At 38.7% G+C, this 23769-nt stretch overlaps 1 protein-coding gene and 1 pseudogene across 1 annotated transcript; one reads left to right on the top strand and one right to left on the bottom strand.

Moving 5' to 3' along the window:
- Positions 1–6316: 6316 nt before the first annotated feature.
- Positions 6317–12890, bottom strand: LOC139721120 (uncharacterized; annotated as a pseudogene).
- Positions 12891–15822: 2932 nt separating this feature from the next.
- LOC139721157 (uncharacterized) lies at positions 15823–23556 on the top strand. Its single transcript, XM_071632487.1, has 6 exons — positions 15823–15970; positions 18247–18408; positions 18778–18868; positions 19710–19747; positions 20675–20782; positions 22673–23556. The coding sequence occupies exons 1-6, from the start codon at positions 15898–15900 to the stop codon at positions 22768–22770; spliced, it is 570 nt and encodes a 189-aa protein (XP_071488588.1). The 5' UTR covers positions 15823–15897; the 3' UTR covers positions 22771–23556.
- Positions 23557–23769: the final 213 nt, after the last annotated feature.

Genomic DNA, 23769 nt, shown 5'->3' with positions numbered 1-23769 from the left:
TCATTGTAATACAGTTATCCCATCACATTTCACCACTGTATATAAGTATTCAGCAAACAGAATATGATATACCTGGTATAGTGGTTTCCTTGTTTTCGTTATATATTGTATTTGTTCGGTTATAACGAAATTTCGTTATAACGAAAGAAAACTGCCGGTCCCGAGCATTTCGTTATAGCGGGAGTGCACTGTATACGTATGTAGGTACATGTACAATACATGTATTTTGGACCTTGCATATAAACCAACCCACTGCAGTCAAACACCCAGCTATATCATGGCTCCATAAATGTCAGAGTAACCTTCTCAATCACACTAAACTCACAAAATAAGCTTGGCATTAAAGGGGAAATCTAGTCCAAATATAAGTTAGTCTGATAAAGAGTAAAGTATTACGAGTTCAATGGTAAAATTTGATCGAAATCGGATGAAAAATTAGGAAGTTATGACATTTTGAAGTTTCGCTGATTTTTCAGGAAACAGTTCTTGGAACGGTCTATCTATGCAAATGGCAAAGTGAGCATGTCATCCCCTCAAAACTTGCCATATAGTTTGTACATAAAATTTTAAAATTTCCAGTTTTTTAGTCAAATGCAATTATGCCTGAGGCTTAAATTCTGGTATATCCAACCTATCACTATTCTGAAGTTTCAGGAATAACATGTTTCAGACTTCAATGACAGAAACATTGAATTTTCATCATTTTTTGTACACGATCAATGGAAAATTCTGAGGTTATGACATGGTTAGCTCACTCATTTGCATGTATATTCATATCCACTGTACAAGAACTGTTTTGCATACATGTAAATTAGAAAAACTTTAAAATGTCTTAACTTCCTTACTCATCCAATTTCAGTCAAATTTGTACCATTAAACTTGTAAGATTTTACTCTTTCTTTATCAGACTAACTTATATTTGGACTGGATTTCTCCTTTAAACGGAGATTGGCCTGCTATTTGGTCTTCGTTAGACTCACTTGTCATGTCAATTTTTAGTTCAAATTAATCATGTATCGTATTGTAATAGGTCTGAACTGTCTGTCGGACCAGTCGGTACCCAATTTCCATCTTTTACTAGTCCATTCCTGAAAAAGTTACTGGTCTGACAGTGATTTTTACTGGTCCTAGACCGTTGGACCAGTGCCAGTGTGCAGCATTGGTAATAGCAACCTTGATGCATGACAAATAAAATGATTTTCCCTCTAGCCAAACATGCAGGCTACAATGGAAGTCCAGATAATATTCATGAAAAACAGGATCCGAAAGTCACTGACGGCTGAGCCGAGAAAATCGAGTTTGAAGTCAGATCATCAGAATCGGTCAAAACCATAAAATTTCTGATTTTGGCATAATGTTGGGGTCTAATCTATCATCTGCGGAAGTTTCGAAGCTAAATTATCAAAGGAAAGGCAGGAAATTAGCGATTATCTGGGCCATGATTTTCTGACTTTCAACGGAACAGAAACGTGTCTGAAGATTTGGATTTACTGACGCAGATAGACTCAGCCCCTAGCAACGAGGGAGTGATCTTATTGGTCAGTGCGTGGCATCCTGGTTACTGATTGGTTGTGCGTAGACCACTGACATTCAGCTTGAATGAACATCGCACAGGTTGCTATGAGCAGACCTTCTATTGTCATGAGGTGAAAAATATCTTACCTTTTGAAGTTGGTTTTCTTGAAACACTGATTTTCTAGACCACTCGACATGGTCTCTTACAATCATCAATATCTCCGCAACCGAGTACTTTTATGAGTTATTTAATATGAAATTAGAGCGCAAGAGTAAGGGAATAATGTGATGTCATTCTCAGAAAATTGACTTCCCTCGACTTCGGATCCTTTTGTTGTAGTGGGTCACATATCATTCCATGATATATAACTACACTGTATGTCTTGAAACAAGGGGCAGGAAGACCATTCACTTCTATAGTGACATTCATCTCAAAGATATCTCAGTAGGCAGCATCACTGCAATAGAGGTACAGCTGCACACAATTCCTCCATTTCTAGTTATTTCTCATTAAATACAAAACTTCTTAACTTTTGAGTGGTAAAGAGAACCAGTGATACAGCTTACACCTTAAACTAGTAAAGGACTAATTGCTGTACTGTGTCTGCCATGCATCAACACCCACAACCTATCATGAAGTAATTTACTTTTTACATCAGATATCATTTCAAAAAGAAGCAGCAACCTTTCAAAGGATAGGGTGGTCTTATAGACCCGGTAGCATGGAGATACTATGGAGTGGGAAGGCTAGCCTGGCTCGGAAATATTTGAGAATCCCTGTAACTACCCGGTACAATTGTACTTGTGTTCAATTTTACCACTGATCTCTATGTACAAGTACACACACAGCCAAAGAATCTCAACCTGAGTTGACCGTGATAAACCACTGAACGTACAATTTCAGGCACATATTCCCTGATGGGCGCTGTTCGTGGTCTGTGAATGGAGGTCAGTTTAAGTGGGCCACCCATGAACCCTAGCGCTACTGGGTCTTTTAATTAGGCTATAAAATAAATATAAATAATCTGACAAACCAAGTAAAACACGAGTGAGACTAACACAAGAGAAAAAGCAGCATAGAAGAAGAGAGCAATCTTTGATTCTTTGAGCTCACCCAACATTTACTGAACTGAGTCAAGGAAACAACCATAGTAGGGTACACAAGGGCCCGAATTCACGAAGGTGGTCTAAATTTAAACCATGGTTTATGTATATTTCTTCTGTGTAGATATGAATGACAGATTGCGTACGCTAACAGGCATCCAGTAAAAAAACGTGCATTGATGCGCGCATGTATTGGTACGCCTATTTAACGCTTATTTTAGATCATAATCTAAATTTGTACCATGGTCTAAGTTTAAACCACCTTCGTGAATTCGGGCCAAGGTGTCATCACTGCCTTTATCACAGGTTACCGAGTTGCTTTGTCAGTTTCCTTTCTGATTAGGGATGGGACAAAGAAGTGTACCAGTAGTTAGACACAAGGGGCACAAACTAAATTCAAACCTGCCTGAGCGGCCACCTGTCTATAATGACCACTCTTTTCATCTCCCTTGGGTGGCCGCTTGATAGGTTTGACTGTACTCTCATCAGGATGTTATTCGCAGAAGACTGAAGTCGGCCAAATAGGGAAACTTCCACTACTTAGTAACTCAGTGCAAATGAAGACAAGTTTTTGACTCGCGACATTCACTAGAAGAGTACATTGTTGTAGGTAGGGAGAGTTAACTGCTCGCTTTTCAGATAATCATGTATCAATGCAAGCACTGTTAAAGAAGGGGGAAGGGGTGAATTCCACGTTTCCAAAAAACAAACCAACAACAACAACAACAACTGAATTGTGAGAGACAGCACTGGACTTTGAAGGGTGGTAATCATAATAATGAAGTTGATAAAAAAATTGTATTATTTACTCAGGGGAGTCTCTTCAGTATCAGCACTGTTCTCTGCCAGATCTCAGCATTGCAAACAAGGTACCCACTCACAAATGTATGTCACGGGGACATTGTGGGTATTACATCTTGTCCACAAATGGACACTCCAGACAGGAGTTGAACCCTAGACCTACTCTTTGTATGTCAAAGGTCTTACGCTTAGTACCATGGTGCCCCCACTAGTAGTTTTAATCTTCATTCTTGCATTTTTTACTCATGATGCACTATGAATGGGCTCCAACAATACCATTTCAAATACATATATATTGATATGAACTTGAAACTGAGATTACATTATGCTAACAATTAACATGCATGAGTCTTTTAAATCAATAGTGGCACAGCAATGCAACAAATGTTTCTTTACTTTGACACACCAAAGTTATCAAAATTACATGGACAAATTTGCAAGACATTTGTGACCCTGCACCACAAAACAAACAAAAAGTCGCCAGACATGGAGTTTTAGTTAAGGGCAGATTCTGAAAGAGCAGACTCTAAGCTTTAAAATGATGTATAACTCAATTCAAATGGACTCCCCTAACCTATCTAAATACTGGAAAGAAGGCACACATTCTGGAAAAGTGTGTACTGAGAAAAGAGGCTCTGAAGTACCAGCGTCTACTCAAGCGGTTAATCTTTACCAAGCTGTGCTAGCTGTGTGATGAGAGGGACAAAACACAGGATGTAAAACAGCGGAGCAACAATGAAGAGGTTATCAAATTAAACTGAAATTACGCATGTTCTTTGAACACATTCTGTCCATGATTAATGCCAACTTTCAAAGCAGTAACATTATCCTTTCAAAAGTTATTAGACTTGAAAGTGAGAGTGTGAAAAGGATTTTAAGACAAGACAAGAGACCCAGGGGTCACGTGCTCACCTGAGTATCGCAAGTTCACCTTCCATGCATTCTTGCAGACTCTTACCTGAGAACATTGGAAACTTATGGTGGGGGTAGCTTTGAGAATGGGGGCATGGTGTCCATTTACATATTCCATCACACTGGTAAAAATACCTGCCAAGCACACTGTACTTTATAGAACGTTGGATTATGCAGCTTGGGAAAAAAGACTTAAAGCCCTATCACTTTTGATTAGACCTAGAGAAAAATATTATTTGATACTCATTAATTTAGGAGGTTTGGACCCCCTAGGGCCCCAAAGGAAAGCATGGTGCCCATTCAAACACTTTGAGATCTCATCCCTATGGGAATGCTACTTGACAAGTTTGGTGAAAATCCATTATGTTGTTTTCAGCAAAAAGATGAAAATTTAGGAGTGCATTTGGACCCCCCCCCCCATCCCATCCCACTTCCTTGGGTCCCAAGGGGGTGGGGGGGGGGGGGGGGGGTAGGGGAGGGCACCTCTGATTCTCCCATGAACAAACTTGATACAACAGTCATCAATATTCTGACTCATTGTATTAACTTAGCTCAATCACTTCCAATTCTAGAGAAAAATCTGTAAAGATTCCTTACAGGAGGGGGGACCCCCGGGGCCCCCAGGTGGGGCATGGACCCCATTTGATGGAATTGAAATTCTATCCCCAAGGGATGCTAACTGCCAAGTTTGGTGAAAATGAGTGATAGGGTTTTCAAGAAAAAGATGAAAATTTGCAATTTCGGTCCAAATTTAGGCCCACTGGGGGCCCCCCAGGTGGGGCATGGTGCCCATTAGATGGGAATGAGATTCTTTCCCCCTAGGGATGCTACCTGCCAACTTTGGTGAAAATTTATAATGGCATTTTCAAGAAAAAGATGAAAATGTACAATTTGGGCCCCATTAGGACCCCTCCCCACCCCCCTCCCCAGGGTCCCAAGGGGGGCACCCCTGATTCCGCAATGAACAAACTTGAAACTACAGTCATCAATGTACATGTACTAATTCATAGTATTAACTTAGCTCTATCACTTCTGGTTCTAGAGAAGAAGATTTTTGAAGATTCCTTAATTTTTTTTTTTTTTTTTTGGGGGGGGGGGGTTGGGCCTTCTGGGCCCCCCCCCCCCCCCCCAGGTGGGGTATGGTGCCCACTTGAACAAATTGAGATCCTATACCCCTAGGGATGCTACCTGCCAAGTTTGGTGAAAATCGGTCAAGGGGTTCTCAAGAAGAAGATGAAAATGTAAAAGTTTACGCACGACAGACGGCGGACGCCGGACGAAGAGCGATCGCAATAGCTCACTTGAGCCTTCGGCTCAGGTGAGCTAAAAACGGGCCTTTAAAACATACCTGATCATTCTACTCTCCTCCAAAAAAGGGTTGTAGAAATACTGCTGGAAACACACTTTCCCATTTATGTTATGATCCCAAATTACTGAATAATGTAGAAGAAGGATAGCTCTTTCAGAAAATATGAACAACTCAAGATTGACTCGGTTGACCAATTTCACCTTTTTTGAGCCCTCACGTAAAATCAATGGGTGCGACTTTTTGTTTGTTTTGTGATGAACGGTCACATTTGGTGCAATACATAAACCAGGTATCTACTTATGCACACTTCTGCATTCCAGCAGTGAACAGACTGGTTCAAATTCTCATATCCTGCACTGGATGCTTTCAGCTTCTCAGAAATACAGTTTTAGACTGCAAATGCCCATATTGTCTGAATGCTAGGGGAAGTTAATGCACAATTGTTCATCAAAGTACTGCAATGACCCTTATGTTAATAAATTAGATGTAATCCAAATGCTTTGAGCCATGCCTAGCAAAATATCACATTTTACAAAATAGATTATTATTTAGGCTCATGACATTACACTTAAATTACGGTTGAATACCACTTAATGCACAAAACAGATGTTCATATCTTGGGTACACTACAACCCAATTTCAATAGAATGTGGACTATTAACCAAAAACCTTTTCTCATTGAATAATGGCATCCTGAGGCTCTGCTTCTGAGGTAGGAATTGAGGTGAAATTGACGGGAAACGTGACATATTTGTACTCCACTGTCTGAGTCCCATCCTCTAGCTGCTGGATGTGCACTTCTTGTACTTGTTGCTGCACCTCTTCAGCTTGTTGAATCTGTTGTTGCACCTGTTGCTGCAACTCCTCCATTTGCTGCATGTTCATGAGTTGGTGCGACATGTTAGCTAGAGTCATGACAGCTTGCTGGCTCTCTGCACTGTCTACCAACTCACTGGCTACCACAGCTCCCTCTGCTGATGTGCTGTATGTCACTGTCTGCTGGTCCACATTTCCATCTGGGTCAATTTGCTGTAAGATGTGGATGGGCACTGTCTCTGGAATGAGCTCCTTTTGTGTTCCCGTCTCCTCCTGTTGAAGCTGAAGTTCCATCATCACCTCTGTGGGTACGTTATCTTGGTTACTGTCCTTTAGTGGTAGAGAACCAGGGCTGCGGTTTGGTACTTCAATCCCATGTGCCTTTTTCATGTGATTTTTCAGGCTGTAGTTACGTCGAAAGGCAATGGGACACATCTTACACTTGTAAGGTTTTTCTCCCGTGTGGAGACGGAGGTGGGTCAGTAACGTTGTGCGTAGACCAAACGTCCTATCACAGTACCCACACACAAAGGGGCGTTCTCCAGTGTGTACGATGGAATGTCGCTTGAGGTGATGCCGATGACTAAACTGACGATTGCAAACCTCACACTGGAAGACAGTTTCATGTGAGTTCATGTGTCGGCGAAGCGTGACAGCCAGGGTGTATCCCTTGCCACAAAGATGGCACTGATACGGGTACTTGCCTTGGTCCGAGTTCTTGTGGTGCTCCAAATGGTTCTTAAGAGACTCACGATATTTAAAACTCTTGCCACACATCTCACACTGAAACTCATCTTCTGTTTTGTGGCATCGGAGGATGTGTTGTTTGAGACAGTCCCTCCGTCGGTAGGCAGCACCACATTCATGGCAGAGGTAGGAGCGGCTGACATTGTGACTCTCCATGTGAGCCTTCAGGGAGGATGAGGTGGTGAAACCCTTGTTACATGTCTCACATACAAATGGCTTCTCTCCTGTGTGGGATCGCCGGTGCTGCATCAAGAGGTACTTTGTGCCAAACTTCTTGTCACAGTCACTGCAGTCATATTTCTTGTCGTGCACAAAACGGATGTGTGCCTTCAGGGCATCGACGTTAACAAATTCCTTGTCACATTTCTCGCAAACTTGAACTTTGCGGCCGTGTGTTTCCTCATGCTGCAAGACAGCTTCCTTGGTTGGGTATCTGAAGGGACACATGCTGCATTTAAACCGACCTTCTTTGCTTTGACGCACTCGTCTGCTACGCCGTGGCCTTGTCTTGGAGTCTGCTGCTTTCTCAGCTGCCTCCTGCACAGAGAGACAAAGCATTAACTGACCGTCAATAAACTGGGTCAGGTGTTATTTCATCAATTGTTTTTGAAAACACTCTGAAAGGAAGCAGCTCTCATTGTGTGATTTTACACATGAAATTAAGGCACAACTGTACAGTGAGCCTTTTAACTGGGATTTTACTCACACTAGTCATGCATAATATTCAAATTCTGATGTACATGTAAGGCAAGATAGATTGCACTACCTGTTTGATAGTTGAGACACAGCTATGAAAATATGAGTGACTAATGTGGTGCAGCAACTTTGGCTTCTCTGCTTCTCTTTGAATACATCTAGATATTTAAGCACAGATGACCTTCACAAAAAGGACTGTTTAAACATGGTTGAACTGTGGAGTTACATTTTACAAGAAATGAACTTCCTTATCAGTGTTGTTTCTGAATAACGTTCTAGCATTTTGTTTTCCACATCTTGAGAAAAGTCTCACCTCCTCCTGAGAGCTAGAGTTCTCCAATCCTTCCTTCTCACCATCCAAGAGCTGCAGTGTGCTGCCAACTTCTGAGACGATCACATCAAATTTCTCAGCAGGAGAAATCCCCTCATCTGGTGACAAAACATGTGCAACAATTTGAAGTCCATTTCCTACAACACGAGGTAGTACTTCACCCAGGGTAGCCTCTTCAGTGTTGCCACGGCTGTACCAGAGGGCCCTGCCATTATTATTACCCTAGCATTGCAAGATACCCATTTATACACCTGGGTCGAGAGGGACATGGTGGATAAAAACATCTTGTCCAAGGACATATTGAAGCACTGGGCGCAGGAATCAAACTCGGGTCTTATCCACTATGCCACAGCGCCCCCACTTACTTTGCTGTAACACAAACATTTGCAACATTCTTGGATCAGAAATGAACTGTTAGCCATGATTGTATTTTACAATATGAATTATAAGAAAGTAGTATGATTTTGATACTGTCTGGGAGTGTGATGGAAAAAGGCATCTTTACAATGCTTGATTTTGGTATTTCCATTTTAACCCATTTTTCATTACAGGGTAAAGACTTTAAATACAGCAAAAGAGTATAATCTCTCCCAATTATACAAGCATTTTCATTTCTTAAATCATATATAAGTATCTGTCTAAATGTAATACAAAACTAAAGCTGATCTGTTGTCTGAAAAAACCTGCTACCTACTAAATTCTATAAGTTATGAAAAACAAACGAGTCGAAAAACCTTTTAACGCTTTCACAGCCTAAGAGATTTTTGTGTCTGCTTACTTTTGTAAAAAAATTCATCTAATCTTTCTACTTTAAATTTTAATGACAGTGACATTCATACATATATATATATACAAAATGTAGCACTATATTTTGAAATTAATCTGATAAAACTATGAAGAACAAAATCCTCAGAGTATGAGGACAAATCATAGATTTTTAAAAATGCTACGCAAGAACATGTGGAAAAATTGACAAACAAACCTTCCTTCTCCAGGTCTTCTCTAATGGCTTTTGCAGCATTACTGACAATATCTTCTGTCCTTCCATCATCTTTGTCAGATGCAAGGTCTTCAGGCTCTTCTCCATCCATCTTTAGATCTGATACAGGAATTTCAGTCAGCCTTGATTCCTCTGGAAGATTCTCTATTGCGGATGAACTAGCACCAACAGTGTCCACTCTGCATATCATTTAAAAACACATACACATTAGACGTTTCAGATATAAGTCGTGCCTAGGCAATCCTGACTTAAAATAAAGATGCTGATGTTAGGACAATGAATTTAAATAAAATTTCAATACTGACTTACAAATTACTTTTGAAAAATACATAGAAATCACTTGACACAGAAGGTAATAACCAAGACACTGCCATTTTGGTAAAAAGCAAAACATGACATTGCTTACATCAAACTCATCACCAATTTTAGTCATAAAAATATCACACATTACATAATTTCCTTGAATCAGCCAAAAGGAATCAAGTTTCTGTCATGCAAGATGTGCATCTGGTATTATTTTCTTATCCCATTCCTTATGGGAACCTGGTATACCAGGTTCCCATGGCATCGAACTCATACATGGGAACCTGGTATACCAGATCCCAAATTGTCGACAAGAGTGTCTGCACTTGTGGCCTATATTCGTGTTATGCTGACCACAAAAATGATTTTGATCACAAGAGTTGAGTTTTTTTCCATCAATACCTGTTCTTTTTCTGCATCAAAACTGTGTGTATTTTCGTCTAAGATATCTTTTCAAAAGTAGTAGTGGTGCGATTGGTTTGGTAAAAAAATTGTACGAAAATGTACATGGCCATCAAGGCTGAGCTCACTAGATTTTGAGTTTTGCTGACAACATTTGGGTGCTCTTATAGTGTATAACAAGAGTTTGCGAGCCCATCAGCACACGCTCTATCCATATATCATGTCCGATCGATATTTTGCATCGTTTGACGGCACATGTAGTTGACCATGGCAAAGGAAAACATGTACTGCTCGACTGCCCTCACACAGGTGGATCACCGACCCTCTCCATTCTTTGTTGATGGGCTTATAGAATCTCGTTTGGGGGCATTGATGGTTCTCAAAGAATTGCGAGAGGAATAGGTTGATATTCCCAACAAAGTCAATGAGAGCATAATTTAAAAACAGTTACATAGACCCACAGCAAGTATAAAATGAATGCTGCAGGAACTATAAAATTCAAGTTACAGGATATTTGGCTAGCTAAAACTTACAGGACGCTAAGATGGATGGTATTGGGATGATAGATAAACAAAAAAATTTACACAAAAAGAGCTTGTCAGATTTCATTACAATTTTTAGCGATCTAAGAGTTTAGTATCCCTATCTTACTGTTAGATTTACAGTTGCAGTAGTTAGAATAGCTTTTTATGCAGTTGCAGTACAGTGTTGTGTTACATATTTTCCTTGTTGGAATTCCTGGCCAACAACAACAAATATGAAGATGAAGAAAAACAAATCTTTCATCAGATTTCATGTAAGTTTTTTTTTTTTGAATTTATTCTTTTTTACATTTTAATCACTTACCCAAGGTACTTCTCTGCAAGAACTAGCATCCATTTAAACACTTCATTGTTGTCTTTACACTTTGCCCCTTCTCGGATGACCTTTAACCTGGGAAGGTCAGCAGGACTGACAGTGATGCTGTGCTTTTTCTTCCGACTGGTATCTGATTTTCTACCACCAAGCCCCATTTTCCTGTATGGAGAGATCGGAAAAACATGTTATATTCGCAACCGATAACTCAAGTGAAAATCACTACTGATTCAAATATAACACAGTATTTTAGTAAGACTTGATCTTGCTCTCTCATGCACGAGTCTGGCGATGAGTTTGAGTTTGAGGCTTAGAGATCTATAGTAAAAAAGAGCTGATCTACTGTTGTAACTCAGTGGATGAACATAAAGTCTCAGTATTATGGTCCTTGGTTCGAGTTCCGTGGCTGCAAAAGTACATTTAATGCTCTTGGGTACAGCATTTCACTATCATTTGCTAAGATCTAGTCCACAAGAGGGGAATTGCGATTTTCACACCTTCCTCAGTGCCATAGTTGCTTGTACTGCATATAATGTACATACAGCTGAACATGTATTTAAAAATTTATGGCATGCAAGATATCCAATTTCTCCATCATGTCCATGTGTGGATGCATGTACTGTAGAATCTTGATCTTGAATCTAGTAAGTAGACTAGTGAGTAGTAGTTTTATAGTGACATGTGTGTGGCTGTATCCAGCCTAGCCTGACTAGATGCTGTACGAAGCGTGGCGTCTCCGTGCACCAGCACAGCAACACTTGTGTACAGTGACAGGGCTGTGTCTAGTTACTTATATCCAGCCACTCGGAATATGGCTACAACCTAAGTGGCATGCATGGCAGGATGTAACCGCGACTCGCATTCGGACTGCGCATTGTAGGATTTGGGATCTGGGAAGGCGTAGTATCACAGCTAAATTTCAATTTAAGTACAGTGTACTAAAAAATGTGTCAATTTGAATATATACTGATGTAGTCCAATCATTGAAAACAGGATACGGCGTACGTTTGGTTCCGTTAATACAGTCCATATTTGTCCAAATTGATGACTTTAAATGATTCGGTCAGGAGGGATATGCGAGAACGACAACTGCTCTGTAGGACGGATTTGAAACCTCGGCACTTGCACTAGTCGGTAGCAGTGTAGCCTTTTGACCAGGCACTCTTGCTGCGCGACATCATGTGGCGCCCAATCGCTCTCTGCTAGTGTGGGCACCTTTCACTCGAACCCTTTCGCTCGCCACTACATGGCGCACAGCGAAAGGACCTTGTTAAAAGGCTAAAATCATCATGACTGTTATGCGTATTAATATCGCCAATGCGCAAAATGCCACGCAAAGGTTGCATCGAAAGCCAAAGAATATATTATTAGACAATCAATAATCATGATAATAGGCCCATATATAATTTACTGGAGTTATTATGGAAATGAACTCGTAGGAAAACGTCTTTCAAGACCACTTGCTGGGATCAGTGTGGAAATGAACAAGTGAACATATCGTATGAATTAGGTAAGAAACGTATATCATAAAAGTAAGCCTTTTCCTGGTGAAATACAAAACTATAGGTAGGCCTACCTAGTAAGTAGTAGTAGACTAGAGAGGTGCGAAAATGTGTGTTTCTTTTTCATCGAACTGTTATGTTACAGATGTCTAGCACTCTTTTGAGTCTCAATGCCGAAGTAAAAATACATTAACACATTTCAAGTTGTGTTTTATAGATTCCGTCCTAGAATCCTCTACACCGGAGAAAGCAAATATCAGAATTGACATTGTTTGTAGCATGTTCCCATTTGTATTGTCCCACTGAGACACAGACACTACACCAGTAGATACACCTGGGACTACAATGAATTTGTGCCATAGACTAACACGCAATGCAAACTGGCTGTAACGCAACTTGGAGCAAAATGTAGACTGTAAGCACTAAGCCATGCATTTCATGTTAAAAGTCAATGACATACGTACGATGGTCTATGTACTCTGACAAATAATGACATAAACATATTCAAGAGAACTCACAATGTGCCAATTGAAGGCGGAAAAAACTCTTAAACGGCGGTATTCAGGGCTTCTTTTCACAGCGGTAAAAACAGTAACGTTAATTAGTGTACCGTAGAGGGCGTACACACACACACAGCAAAGCTCGAACTTCCAAGGAACGCCATCATCTGACACGATGTAACGCGAGGAGATAATAACAATGACAAAATAAGTTAACAGCTGCCCGAAAGGTCAGCTGGTGAGTTGTCATTACCATTACCACTCTGGCAAATTTACTGTGACACACTCTTGATAATTATTATCAACATCACCATGATATGAGTGATTAGGCCTAAAGCCAATGATGATGATGATGATGATGATGATGATGATGATGATGGTGGTGGCAATGATGATGATGATAATAATAATCATCATCGGGATAATCATCATTGTCTTTGTCATCATCTTCATGAGCATACAATTTAACAAACTCGGGCAGGATTCGAACCTACGACTTCCTGATCTCCGAACAGGCGCCTTATTCACCAGACTACCGAATTTCCGCCCGACAGCTATAGTGCTGGTTCTGATCTAGCTCGGTGGTCGGCCCTGTCCCAGGGCTGCCAACTCTCACTCATTGAGAGTGCTCCAAGACTCACTCATTTTGGTCCTTTCTCACTCTAAAACTTCATTTCATTTGCATGCATTTCTATTGATCTCACTCCTTGATTAATTTGACTCCTTAATTATAGCATTGGCCTATGGGAGTCTTACTCTCAACTACATTGTAGTTTCCAATGTTGGCAGCCCTGCTGTCTGGAGATCAGGAGGTCGTAGGTTCGAATCCTGCCCGAGTATGTATGCCTTCTTTCGTCATGATTACCACTTAACACTGATCATACTACTAGTGCTTGTTTACGTCGATGCAGGGCAATTTGTGAATCAGTTGCAATAAAACAATTTGACGGAAGAATTTTGTGAATTTGAATGTATAAATCTATGCCCCAAACACTATACAGTGTAATTGTATCAATTGTCACGTAGGCCTACACTGAAACCTTGCCAGTGTAATTATCACTCTTTGTCAAAGATAAGCAGTAATAAACGTTGCTGAATCAAATTCTTTTCACACAATCCTCAAATTTCCACTCCATTCTTTCTTCTCTATTTATGTCATTCTTTATTTTTCTCTTTCATTTTTATTCTCCCCTCTTTACCTTTTCTCAAATTGGGTGAGACTGCATTGTGACTGCTCGACCCGGTAACCGTTGGGCTGTATACCATCAGGTTTCCATACCGTTGCGAGATAGGGAGCTTTCTGATTTCGACGAGGAACATGACATTTGACATGTTTGATCTCTTCTACAGGCATCTGCTGGGTACGTCTCCTCCAATTTTCATCACTCTTCATTTAAGGTATCCTCTTCCCTCCCCTTCCCGTCTGCTGTTTTTCTTTTACAGGTACTGCTTACAATTGGGAGCAGCGATTAAAAGAAAATTTTCGATATCACATTCGATACGTGTAGGTCAGTTGTATCACAAAACATTCTACCATAGAAGAATTTTGCAATAAAGCCTAAGATATAAGGAGATATTACTATTTTTTTCAATAAACCATAACTGTAGACGGTTACGTTATTCCAGAAACAATTTGTTGTGACTATCGTTCAAATTTTGTATATTTAACAATACTTAACATTGATTATACCGATTTACATTAATTTACATTGGTTGTTTCTATCCCTAACTCACATTTCATAACTATTTTGAAGCACTTAAGCTGGGATTTTCTTTCATCTGCAAATGGTAAATAATGCCTTTAAGTCATTTTTCTTTCCTCCGTCAAGTCCCGACAGAGAGCGACAAACAGAATTCCTTACGGAATCAGTCATTCTTCTATAATCATCGGAAGTGACGGCAATGACGTATGCACCCAAGGAGTTGCGTTGGAAAAACAGATGGCAGGAAAACAAGGCGACGGTGTGTTGCAGATAATGAAATATTGACCAAAATTCTACCGTCATGGACGAGTGAAATCATTTTACCCACTGTTTCATGTCTGATGCCTGCTGTAGAGGATGTGGGTTCATGCTTCACCAGCATGGTGGCATTAAAGTGAAAAAACAGAAGTAAGTGGGAGAGGAAGAAATATTCAATCACGACGAAAGCGGTTTTAGATATTGATGAGTAAGCACTGGTAAGACTCATTCGCCATCGCCTTATATTATGGTCAGAGTAAAACAAAGGCTTAATAATTATTTTCTCCAGATGGTAAATACAAGTAGATAACAAAATCTACGAGTATCATGTTCGAAATAAAGGAGATTTATCCGGAGTTTGAAAACTTACATTATTGAACGTCAACACTACGCCAAATGAAGAAAAAGTCTGAAAACTCTTACCCCAGAGAGTAAACACAACCCGATGAAGAAAGTATGAAGGTTCTAATCACTTAAAGTCGACCACCCACGTCAAGTGCAAGTCCGAAAGCTCTGATCACTTTAACCCTATAAAGCCCAAGGGGGACATTGTGCCCCCTACCATATTTCCATTTGCCACTCTTACACCTTTTACCCAATTTCAATCAAATTTGGTGACTTTTCTTATGTTAGAGAGAGAGAGAGAGGGAGATGTACATAACAAAAAAAAAAAAAAAAACAAAACAGAAAGGGTCTTTCTCAAATAGACTAGAGGTTTTCAATCGCGATGGAAGCATTCTAGCATCTCACACATCGAATCAAATAGGTACAATTTGGATGTGTTTCTGCTTGAATGACAAAATGCCAACAACGACGTCACACACTTTCAGTTTTACGTTGTATTGCGTGCACGCAAAACGTAATTGTGAGGATCCACCAATCATGTTTCGTATAATTCCGCAAAGCAATTTGATTGGCTGAAGAGCTTCCCCATTCATCCTCCAAGCCAAACAAGGCATGAGTGTACGAGGACAAGCTTGAGGCGATGATGGCCCTGGATGGAGGTTTAGTCAAGAGACAAGTCACATCAAAATCTGAGCCCTCATAGGACACACGTCCATCTCAAAAGGCAGTCAGAGCGGAATAAGACATAATCCCGTCCTTTCGTCTGGAGAAACGGAAAGAAAAAGACAGTGATTCAAGATGATTTCAATTCAGTTACTCAGCCTCACCCTTCTGGTTACCTTGGTAGGTGTCATGTCTGCATATACAAGAGGTAAGTTCACATTTTCCCTCTGCAAACTTCTTTAACTATTTTGACCAAAATCAGATATGCCTATTAGGAATGCAAATCAAATCTGCTTGTAAAATCGATCGCAAAATAAAGCGAAGTTATACAACATTGTGATCAACAGTATATACTTGTATATACTGGATGTAACGAAAGCCCCCCCCCTTTTTTTAACTGTAATTTCTTCATATTGCTTTTCCGCTTCTTTAAGAGCATTTTTATCTCTAGTAGAGTTTTGAAATATGGTATAATTTCCTCCATTATCAGATAAGAGGTTTTATAAGATGTAATTAAGGAAGTATGTTGCTCAAATCAAAATATTATACAAAGACACCGCAACATCAGACGCAAGACGATAACGATATTTGAACTGCCATTATCTTAATACTTTATCCAATTGCAAGAATCTGTGAAAGACTCTTAAATTACCATAATCTTTCATTATTTCAATGCTTTCATCCATAAGAATAGTTTGGTTGCTCTTATCTAGCTAGCATCATACACACGTGAACAAAGCAATATATCCCAGCATGTTCACTTATCATTATGCTTCACGTATGTGAGGGCTTTATGATATCCTTGAAACATATTATACTTGGGTTTTTTTTTACGTAAATTCTAGTTGACTATACATGTATACGTGATGTTGAACCAATGCTTTCTTCTTTATGGAACATTTGATTCAGTATGCACATTATTGTGTTGATGTGAAAATGCACTTCTAAATCATTCTGAACGCAATCGGCCTTCCATAAACAAGCGCAAAGAAATATTATCCACATAATTATGAGTCATGCACAATCGCTACTTGCTTTACATTTGCTTTGAAAGCCTCAGGTAAGGAGAAACACCCCAACGATATAAAGGGTAATTGATTATGATGGTGGCGAACATTGTCTTCGGCATTCAGCCAAGAAAGGATGACATTAGACAAGCCCTGATGTAGGAAAATTGAATTAATCGCAAGAGCGATTTCATGAAAATGGCAAAGTGTAATCTGATGAAAACGAAGCTCAGTTTTTCTGTTCCTGACTGCACACAATCTGCCCGGCTGCAAGGAACTTCTGCGGCAAAACAACCAGCACTATGATTCGGAAATAATGACAAAGTAATGACAGACTAACATTCGAAACAAATCACTAAAATCTTGGTGCGCGATTCTAATTAAAATGTGACAACGACGTGTAACTCTTCTGGAATCAATTTAGTTTTTCTCCGACTTTATCACGATTTCTCTAACGTCCTTCCATTCATAAAACTGTCATCATCGTCACGGAGGTAAAAATATCACTCCGCCCTTCATGCATCGGTGCCCAAAAGAAAGCCCCAAATTAATGAGATTTTGATCTTTATGACGTCAGACATCACTGGCGGTGACTTTTACGAAAATATCCGGGGATTCTCAATTAATAATTATCTTGCTCGTCACAGAAAACTGATTTATGTCTCATAGCCGTTGTTGGAATGGTTTGATAAACAACAGGCAGGGTTAATGGATTTTAACGGGAGATTTTTTTTAATTTTTTTTTTAGAGGATTGAAGTACGGAATCTCCTATCTTATTATGATTTGCAATGTATGCTCTCTCTCTCTCTCTTTCTCTTTCTCTCTCTCTCCATGTATTAATCTTAGGCATGCTCTTCATAATTCTACAAATATCGTTGTCTCCCAGGAATGTATTGTGTGCTACCCCCATTTTTTCTTGTTGTTATCGATGTTTTTTCCCCTTTTTAATTATTTCTTTGTTTGCGCCACCATTTTGTTGCATTTTTTTTATTTGGTCATGTGATTATGATAATGCGTTTCATCGAAAACTTTTTTTTTTTATTATTACGGAGGAACATGACCTGTAACTGTTCACCTGCACCTCGGTGAGAAAATATTTTGTCATGTCTTGCTGATCAGTGATCCAGGTGATCTAACTTTGTGTAAACCTTTACGTCTTTGAATATGTATGCCGCCACCACCAATGTATGTTTACATGTCATGCATGTGCATGTACATGTATGTGCATGTACAATGATAATACAGGAACCAATAAATCAAAACAAACATTGATTATTTCTGCTGACGGAAACTGCCGTTATTATTGAATAAAATGATGTTGATGAGATCATGTTTGGAGAAATTAAAAGTGAATTATGATTCAATAGAATTAACAATGAGAATCACCGGAAGTACAGAAGTGTCCCGAAAAAAATTATATTGAAAGACAATACATTAGTGGTCTGATTGGATAAGTTCCTTTGTTACGTCACTCAGACGCGTGTGAGCTGAAAGCCAAGCCTGGACCGTGCAACGAGTCGGAAATTCGCTGGGCGTACAGCAGGGACAAAGGGAAGTGTGCTCCCTTCACGTACGGAGGATGTGGGGGAAACCCAAACAACTTTGTCAGCAAGGCGGAATGCAGAAAATATTGCGGAGGTGAACTGTAGAATAGTCTTTATAGTGAAATCTGCGTCATGAATCAGGCTGACAAATGAATTAAACAAATGCTAAAAAGTTCACTAAAACAAAAGAAGAAATCAAATAGATCAAAGAAGATAAAGGAGAATCGTCCCTCCAATTTTTCGTTTCTTTGAGAAACTTTCAGGGCGCCAAGCTGACACCTTTCGATGTATGAGGGTTGAGATATGTAGTTAACAATCACAAGAATCATTCTAAAACTCAAGCCACAAAGGTTTTATCAAGCAGCAACATCATAATTTTATAGTGATAAGGTGTATTCAATAAGTTTTTTTTTTCACATCTTTGTCTATGCGTCTCATGAGTGACACCTGCTTTCCCACCCAGATGAAGAAAGACGTGGATGCTACGAGGCTGACGAAGGAAGGTGGTATCGTGATGGAGAGACCAAGAATTCCGATCAACCCTGTGGGGGATGGTATGATATTTTCTTTACAAATTAGAATTCCATGTTTTCAGTTAATTACGTATACTTGGCTGTTTATCACCTGTCTCAAAGCTGCTATTCCAACTACAAAGTACAGTTTTAGTCGCGGAACTAGAATGATATCAAAACAATTATGTACACATAATCCTGCTGTCAACAGTAAAAAACAAACAAACACCTGGGAAATCTGCTCATTAACACGGTATTTCAATCTTATCAATTCCATTGAATAAAGTAATTATGAAGAAATTGTATTACATATATATATATATATATATATATATATATATATATATATTATGCCTGAATCTTTTAAAGAAGAGAATGACTAAACAGTTGCTTAGTGTCTGTTGACATCGGGTGAAATTTAATCAGTTGCTTTCGTGGTAAAGAAAGACAGGTAAAGGAGCGTAACAATAAACCTCAATTGAAAACCACTGTTAATCTTACCCGGCATTCAGCCCTATAAAACCGACACCTATCGAGTGTATTTATTGAGAGGATACATTGAGAGAGAGGAAATCTGAAGAAAGAAATTACCATTTGAATGCATAGGAAAATATAGACGTCATACGAATTCCAAATTTGTCATATACACTGAATAATTCAAAATGTCCATCGATTATAGAATCAACGAATAATGGGAAAGGGGTTCCCCGTGCAGAAAGCATTCATTTGACCCAAAAAAACAAAAACAAAAACTAAAACTAAAACAAAAATGTGCCGAACATAACGCGGTTCACATTCCTGACGTCACTCAACATTGAGTAATTACATACAAGTGTGTCGTGGTTTGTCTACTTTATAATGACTATCTGTTTCTTGTCAACAGTGCCTGTATAAAGGGTTACTGGGCCTGCTCAAGTTGCAGTAAGTTTCAAGTCTTTTCATTTCCTATAATGTTTGTATAAGTTGTTCTGTCCATGGTAAAACACTGTGGTCAACAGCTGGATAGATGTGTTTGCAATTATAGACAAGAAGACAATGATTATAATAACATAATGACGGTCATGGTGACTGTGAGAATACTAGATAACGAGATAACATTACCTGTAATAGCTGCGCTATACCCATTGTATATTTGTTTGTACTTGATAATTGTTGCATATGATATCACGCTCATTTCATTGGTGTTTATAGATAGATCAAACGGTGATGGGCTAATTGATAGATTGATTGTAAATTAATTACACTCTACCCCTTAAAAGGACCGCGAAATCAAATCAAAATACAGCTGCCTCCAACAAATACATTTTGATATATCTTGAATTTCAAGTATTGAAAAATACCTAATAATTTTGTTTTAGAACAATTTCATGCGTTTATTGAAACATCTTGATATAAACGTCTTGTTCATTCGGCTCTATACCTTTGTACATAAATTTGTACTAATTGTGTGTTATTTTTTTTTCTCGTAGTAATGAATTTTGTCATGATTCTTTCAGACCAACCATAAAACCAGTATAGCTTCATAGACCTCGCTCCTGGAATACAATGAAAACAAGTTCTGACCTCTTTGTGTGAATAACTTATATAGGAACGTTTCAGAAAACTACGCCACGGTCACGTGACCAAGACTGCATGTTAAGGTGGCTATAGTCTGTCATGTTAACTTCCTTATGCTGGTCAAAAGTTGTTTTTGTTTTTGTCTCTGGATGTATGATTTCCAGTTCAATCATTTCTTTTCTGATTTGTCACTTTGTTTTTACTGATTTCCTTCTGAATGTTGGTACGATGTGTTTGAAGTAATTATGCATCATCAGTTTTACTAAGTAGGAACATTTTATCACTCCACAGACAGGAATCTCCTAGAGTGTCCCGCCATTCGATGTATCAAGGACTGTCCCCATGGTTACCAAGCCGATGAGTTTGGCTGCGCCACCTGCAAGTGCAAGAGAAAGCCAGGTGAGATGATGCCAGAGTTTTGTAAGTCTAGGCTTGATTTATTAATTTGTGCAAATCAATGTTCAAAGGGGTGATTTTCGTTATTTTGAAGGCTCGCTAATCCGACAATGATCTAAGGTTCGTTGTCAACATGATTCAAGGTTCGTTATTCCGAAGGTTAGTTATTCTGAAACACACAAAAATCCTATGCCTAGATACGTATTCATTAATCCGGAAATGAAATGGGGTTCGTTAATAGGAACATTGCGGCGTTATTGCGAAGATTCCTTTTTCCGAAAAATTACGTAAGGTTTGTTACTCCGATGGTTTGTTAATCCGAAAATGAAGAAAAAAGAAATGAGAGAGAGAGAGAGAGAGAGAGAGAGAGAGAGAGAGAAAAAGGTTGCGTACCATACGAACCTTCGGAATTACGAACAGTATTTTGTATTTGGATTACCGAAAATTCAGAATAACGATTTTTTTTTTCTTCTGATAAACGAACCTTCGGAATAACAAACTGTAACCGTTCAAAGGTACCCAGATATGAAGCCTGCATGATGGGCATGAAGGGTAATATTTTGAGAATAGGGCCTACTTATAAATAAATGTATAACACCACATAATAATGTACACGCACACACACCGCAGTATATATTACATAACGAGTCTAAACTACCATATTTAGATAGAGTTCATTAAAGGTGTTATTGTATAGTATCAGAAGAACGTGTGCAAAAGTTGACAGAAGAGAAGAGGGAGAGTAGAACGAAATTTGAGGATGAAGATTACAGGTCTCATGCAAACCCATTGTTTTTTCAATTGCGTATACACTCTCTATTTACGACATTCGTTACCTCCAAAGTGCTGTCTTTATGTATAGATTCCATTCGCAAGAACTTCCCACCAACCTGTTAAACATGTTTCGTTTTAATTCGGCTATTCATAGTTATTCAACCAGAACCTCGACAAACGTGCACCTAGAAAATCCAAAAACTGCCCTTGCCCATCGATCCATACGACATGCCGGTCCAGACATCTGGAATTCTCTTTCTCATGTAGTGCGACGGTGCCAATCAAAGCATACTTTTAGAAGACTAGTAAAGAATACCCTTCTTTGCAAATATGTTTAAACAATACTATTTGCATGGTTCTTGCCTGCTGTCTTACCCCAGGTCCACAGGTTTATTTTGTCATACGTACACTACGTACATAATAGCAGCGAGTCTTTCTATGTTATAGTTGTTACCAGAATTGTCAATCTTGTATACCTTTAACCACGATGTAGAGTATCCCTCTCCTTACCTCTTCCTCTCACTTTTCTTTCTTTTTTCTCTCCTTCTCTCATCTTCCTATCTATGAACAAATTGAACGCGCATAATACATTTTTTTAATGATGTTTATGTACATAATATGTGTACGTTATCCATACTGGACGTCCCAGTCAAGCTTTTCATAGCTTATGACGATCCAGACAAAATGTGTAATATGTTTCATGTACAAACTATGTGCATATTTGTGAATAATGTATGTATATTCATTTTGTGAATAAATCAATAAATCGATAAATCAAAATCAAGAAGTGGAAGAGAGAGTGATGAAAGGGAGAGAGAGAACGATGGATTGGTAGATAGAATAAATATCAGATACAGTGTAGAAGGAAAACTGAGTTATGAAAATTATGATTTTTTTAAACCCCGAAATGGTGGTGATGATGATCATGTACAAGATCTCAGTCACACTGTCACGTCTACCTTGAAGTTTACTCCATGGAGTTGTCTCCTCATAATTCATGCAAGCATAACATTTCATGTCTAAAACATATTTCATAATCAAATCAAAATCGCGTATTATTGATGTCAATAAAAAAATAATCAGATAAAGAGAACGTATTCTTTCTTTCTCCGCATTCAGAATACGAGTTCTACTGTAACCGATACTGCAAGCTATGTTCCGAACATGACTGGCTGGACTGCCCCGAGGATTGCTACTGTGATTCGTCCGTCTTCTAAGAGACCAACAAACTCGACACTTCCACCAAAACCATTCCCGAAATGTTATTTATTTCCTTGTAAACCCTCCACTCACCTTCCTGCATCCCCTCGTTTCCTTGTGTTGTTTGATAAATAAATAAAGTATACATCAGTATATGGAAAGGGCCTATGATTCGTTTAAATTTGGGGGGAAACATGATCAGATTTAATACAGCAACCGAGTTCATGATTGGACGAGGAAATAAAGTAATGTATATAGAGTTAGATTTCTTGAACTGAAATTCAAATTGCTCATTGGTCCATTCCATATATACTGCATAATATAGTGCATACGATTACCGTATGTTACTGTTTATGAAAGTCAATTTTGAATACACTACTTATACGTTGGGTGTCATGTAGAGGCAGAAAACGTACGAGAATGGATGTACTAAAGTAATACATTTATCAGATCATTTCATTACCTTTTTTGTTGATAGTATTGTTTTGAATTCTTGAAATATAGGACTAGAATAAAACGGTAAGACATTACGCAATTCAAATTTATGACTTTGGGTTTTTGATTGCCTCAGTAACATTGTGTTTTTGTCGTTAAAGGTTTCTGAATTGAACCACAAAAGTAAAACAAAAATAAAGAGTTGACACTGGTTGCAATATAAACCGTATTATTCCTACAAATAAGCTGAACTTCGACTGAATCGGAGTGACACCACCCATATACTCTCCAGCTGTAGCTATAAGTGCATTTTTAAAGTATATAATTTATGAGAATATGCCTACTTATTTGCAGTTGAATAAAGAACATTCCAGATTAAATAAAAGCGTGTATTGGAAGTATTGGTATTAAAATGTAAAATTCATAATCAAATTCTTCTACGGAACACAACTTTCAGTTTTAATTGTGTGTGTGTATATTTATATATATACACACGTTGTATATATATATATATATATATATATATATATATATATATATAATAAGAGAACAGAAGTAATGAAACAAATTCACGCGGTTGA

This window comes from Diadema antillarum, unplaced genomic scaffold (assembly GCF_040938485.1).
Source record: "Diadema antillarum isolate AM-2024a unplaced genomic scaffold, OU_Dant_1.0 scf00000139, whole genome shotgun sequence".
NCBI classification, from domain to species: Eukaryota; Metazoa; Echinodermata; class Echinoidea; order Diadematoida; family Diadematidae; genus Diadema; species Diadema antillarum.
Note: the sequence above shows the minus strand (reverse complement) of the source record. Positions and strands in the feature narration are given on the sequence as shown.

Excerpts from the sequence above, each read along its gene's own strand:
- LOC139721157 (XM_071632487.1), top strand. The coding sequence starts at position 15,898 with ATGATTTCAATTCAGTTACTCAGCCTCACCCTTCTGGTTACCTTGGTA. Across the intron at positions 18,869-19,709 it reads GATCAACCCTGTGGGGGATG|TGCCTGTATAAAGGGTTACT; the intron begins GTATGATATTTT and ends TCTTGTCAACAG. Across the intron at positions 19,748-20,674 it reads CTGGGCCTGCTCAAGTTGCA|ACAGGAATCTCCTAGAGTGT; the intron begins GTAAGTTTCAAG and ends ATCACTCCACAG.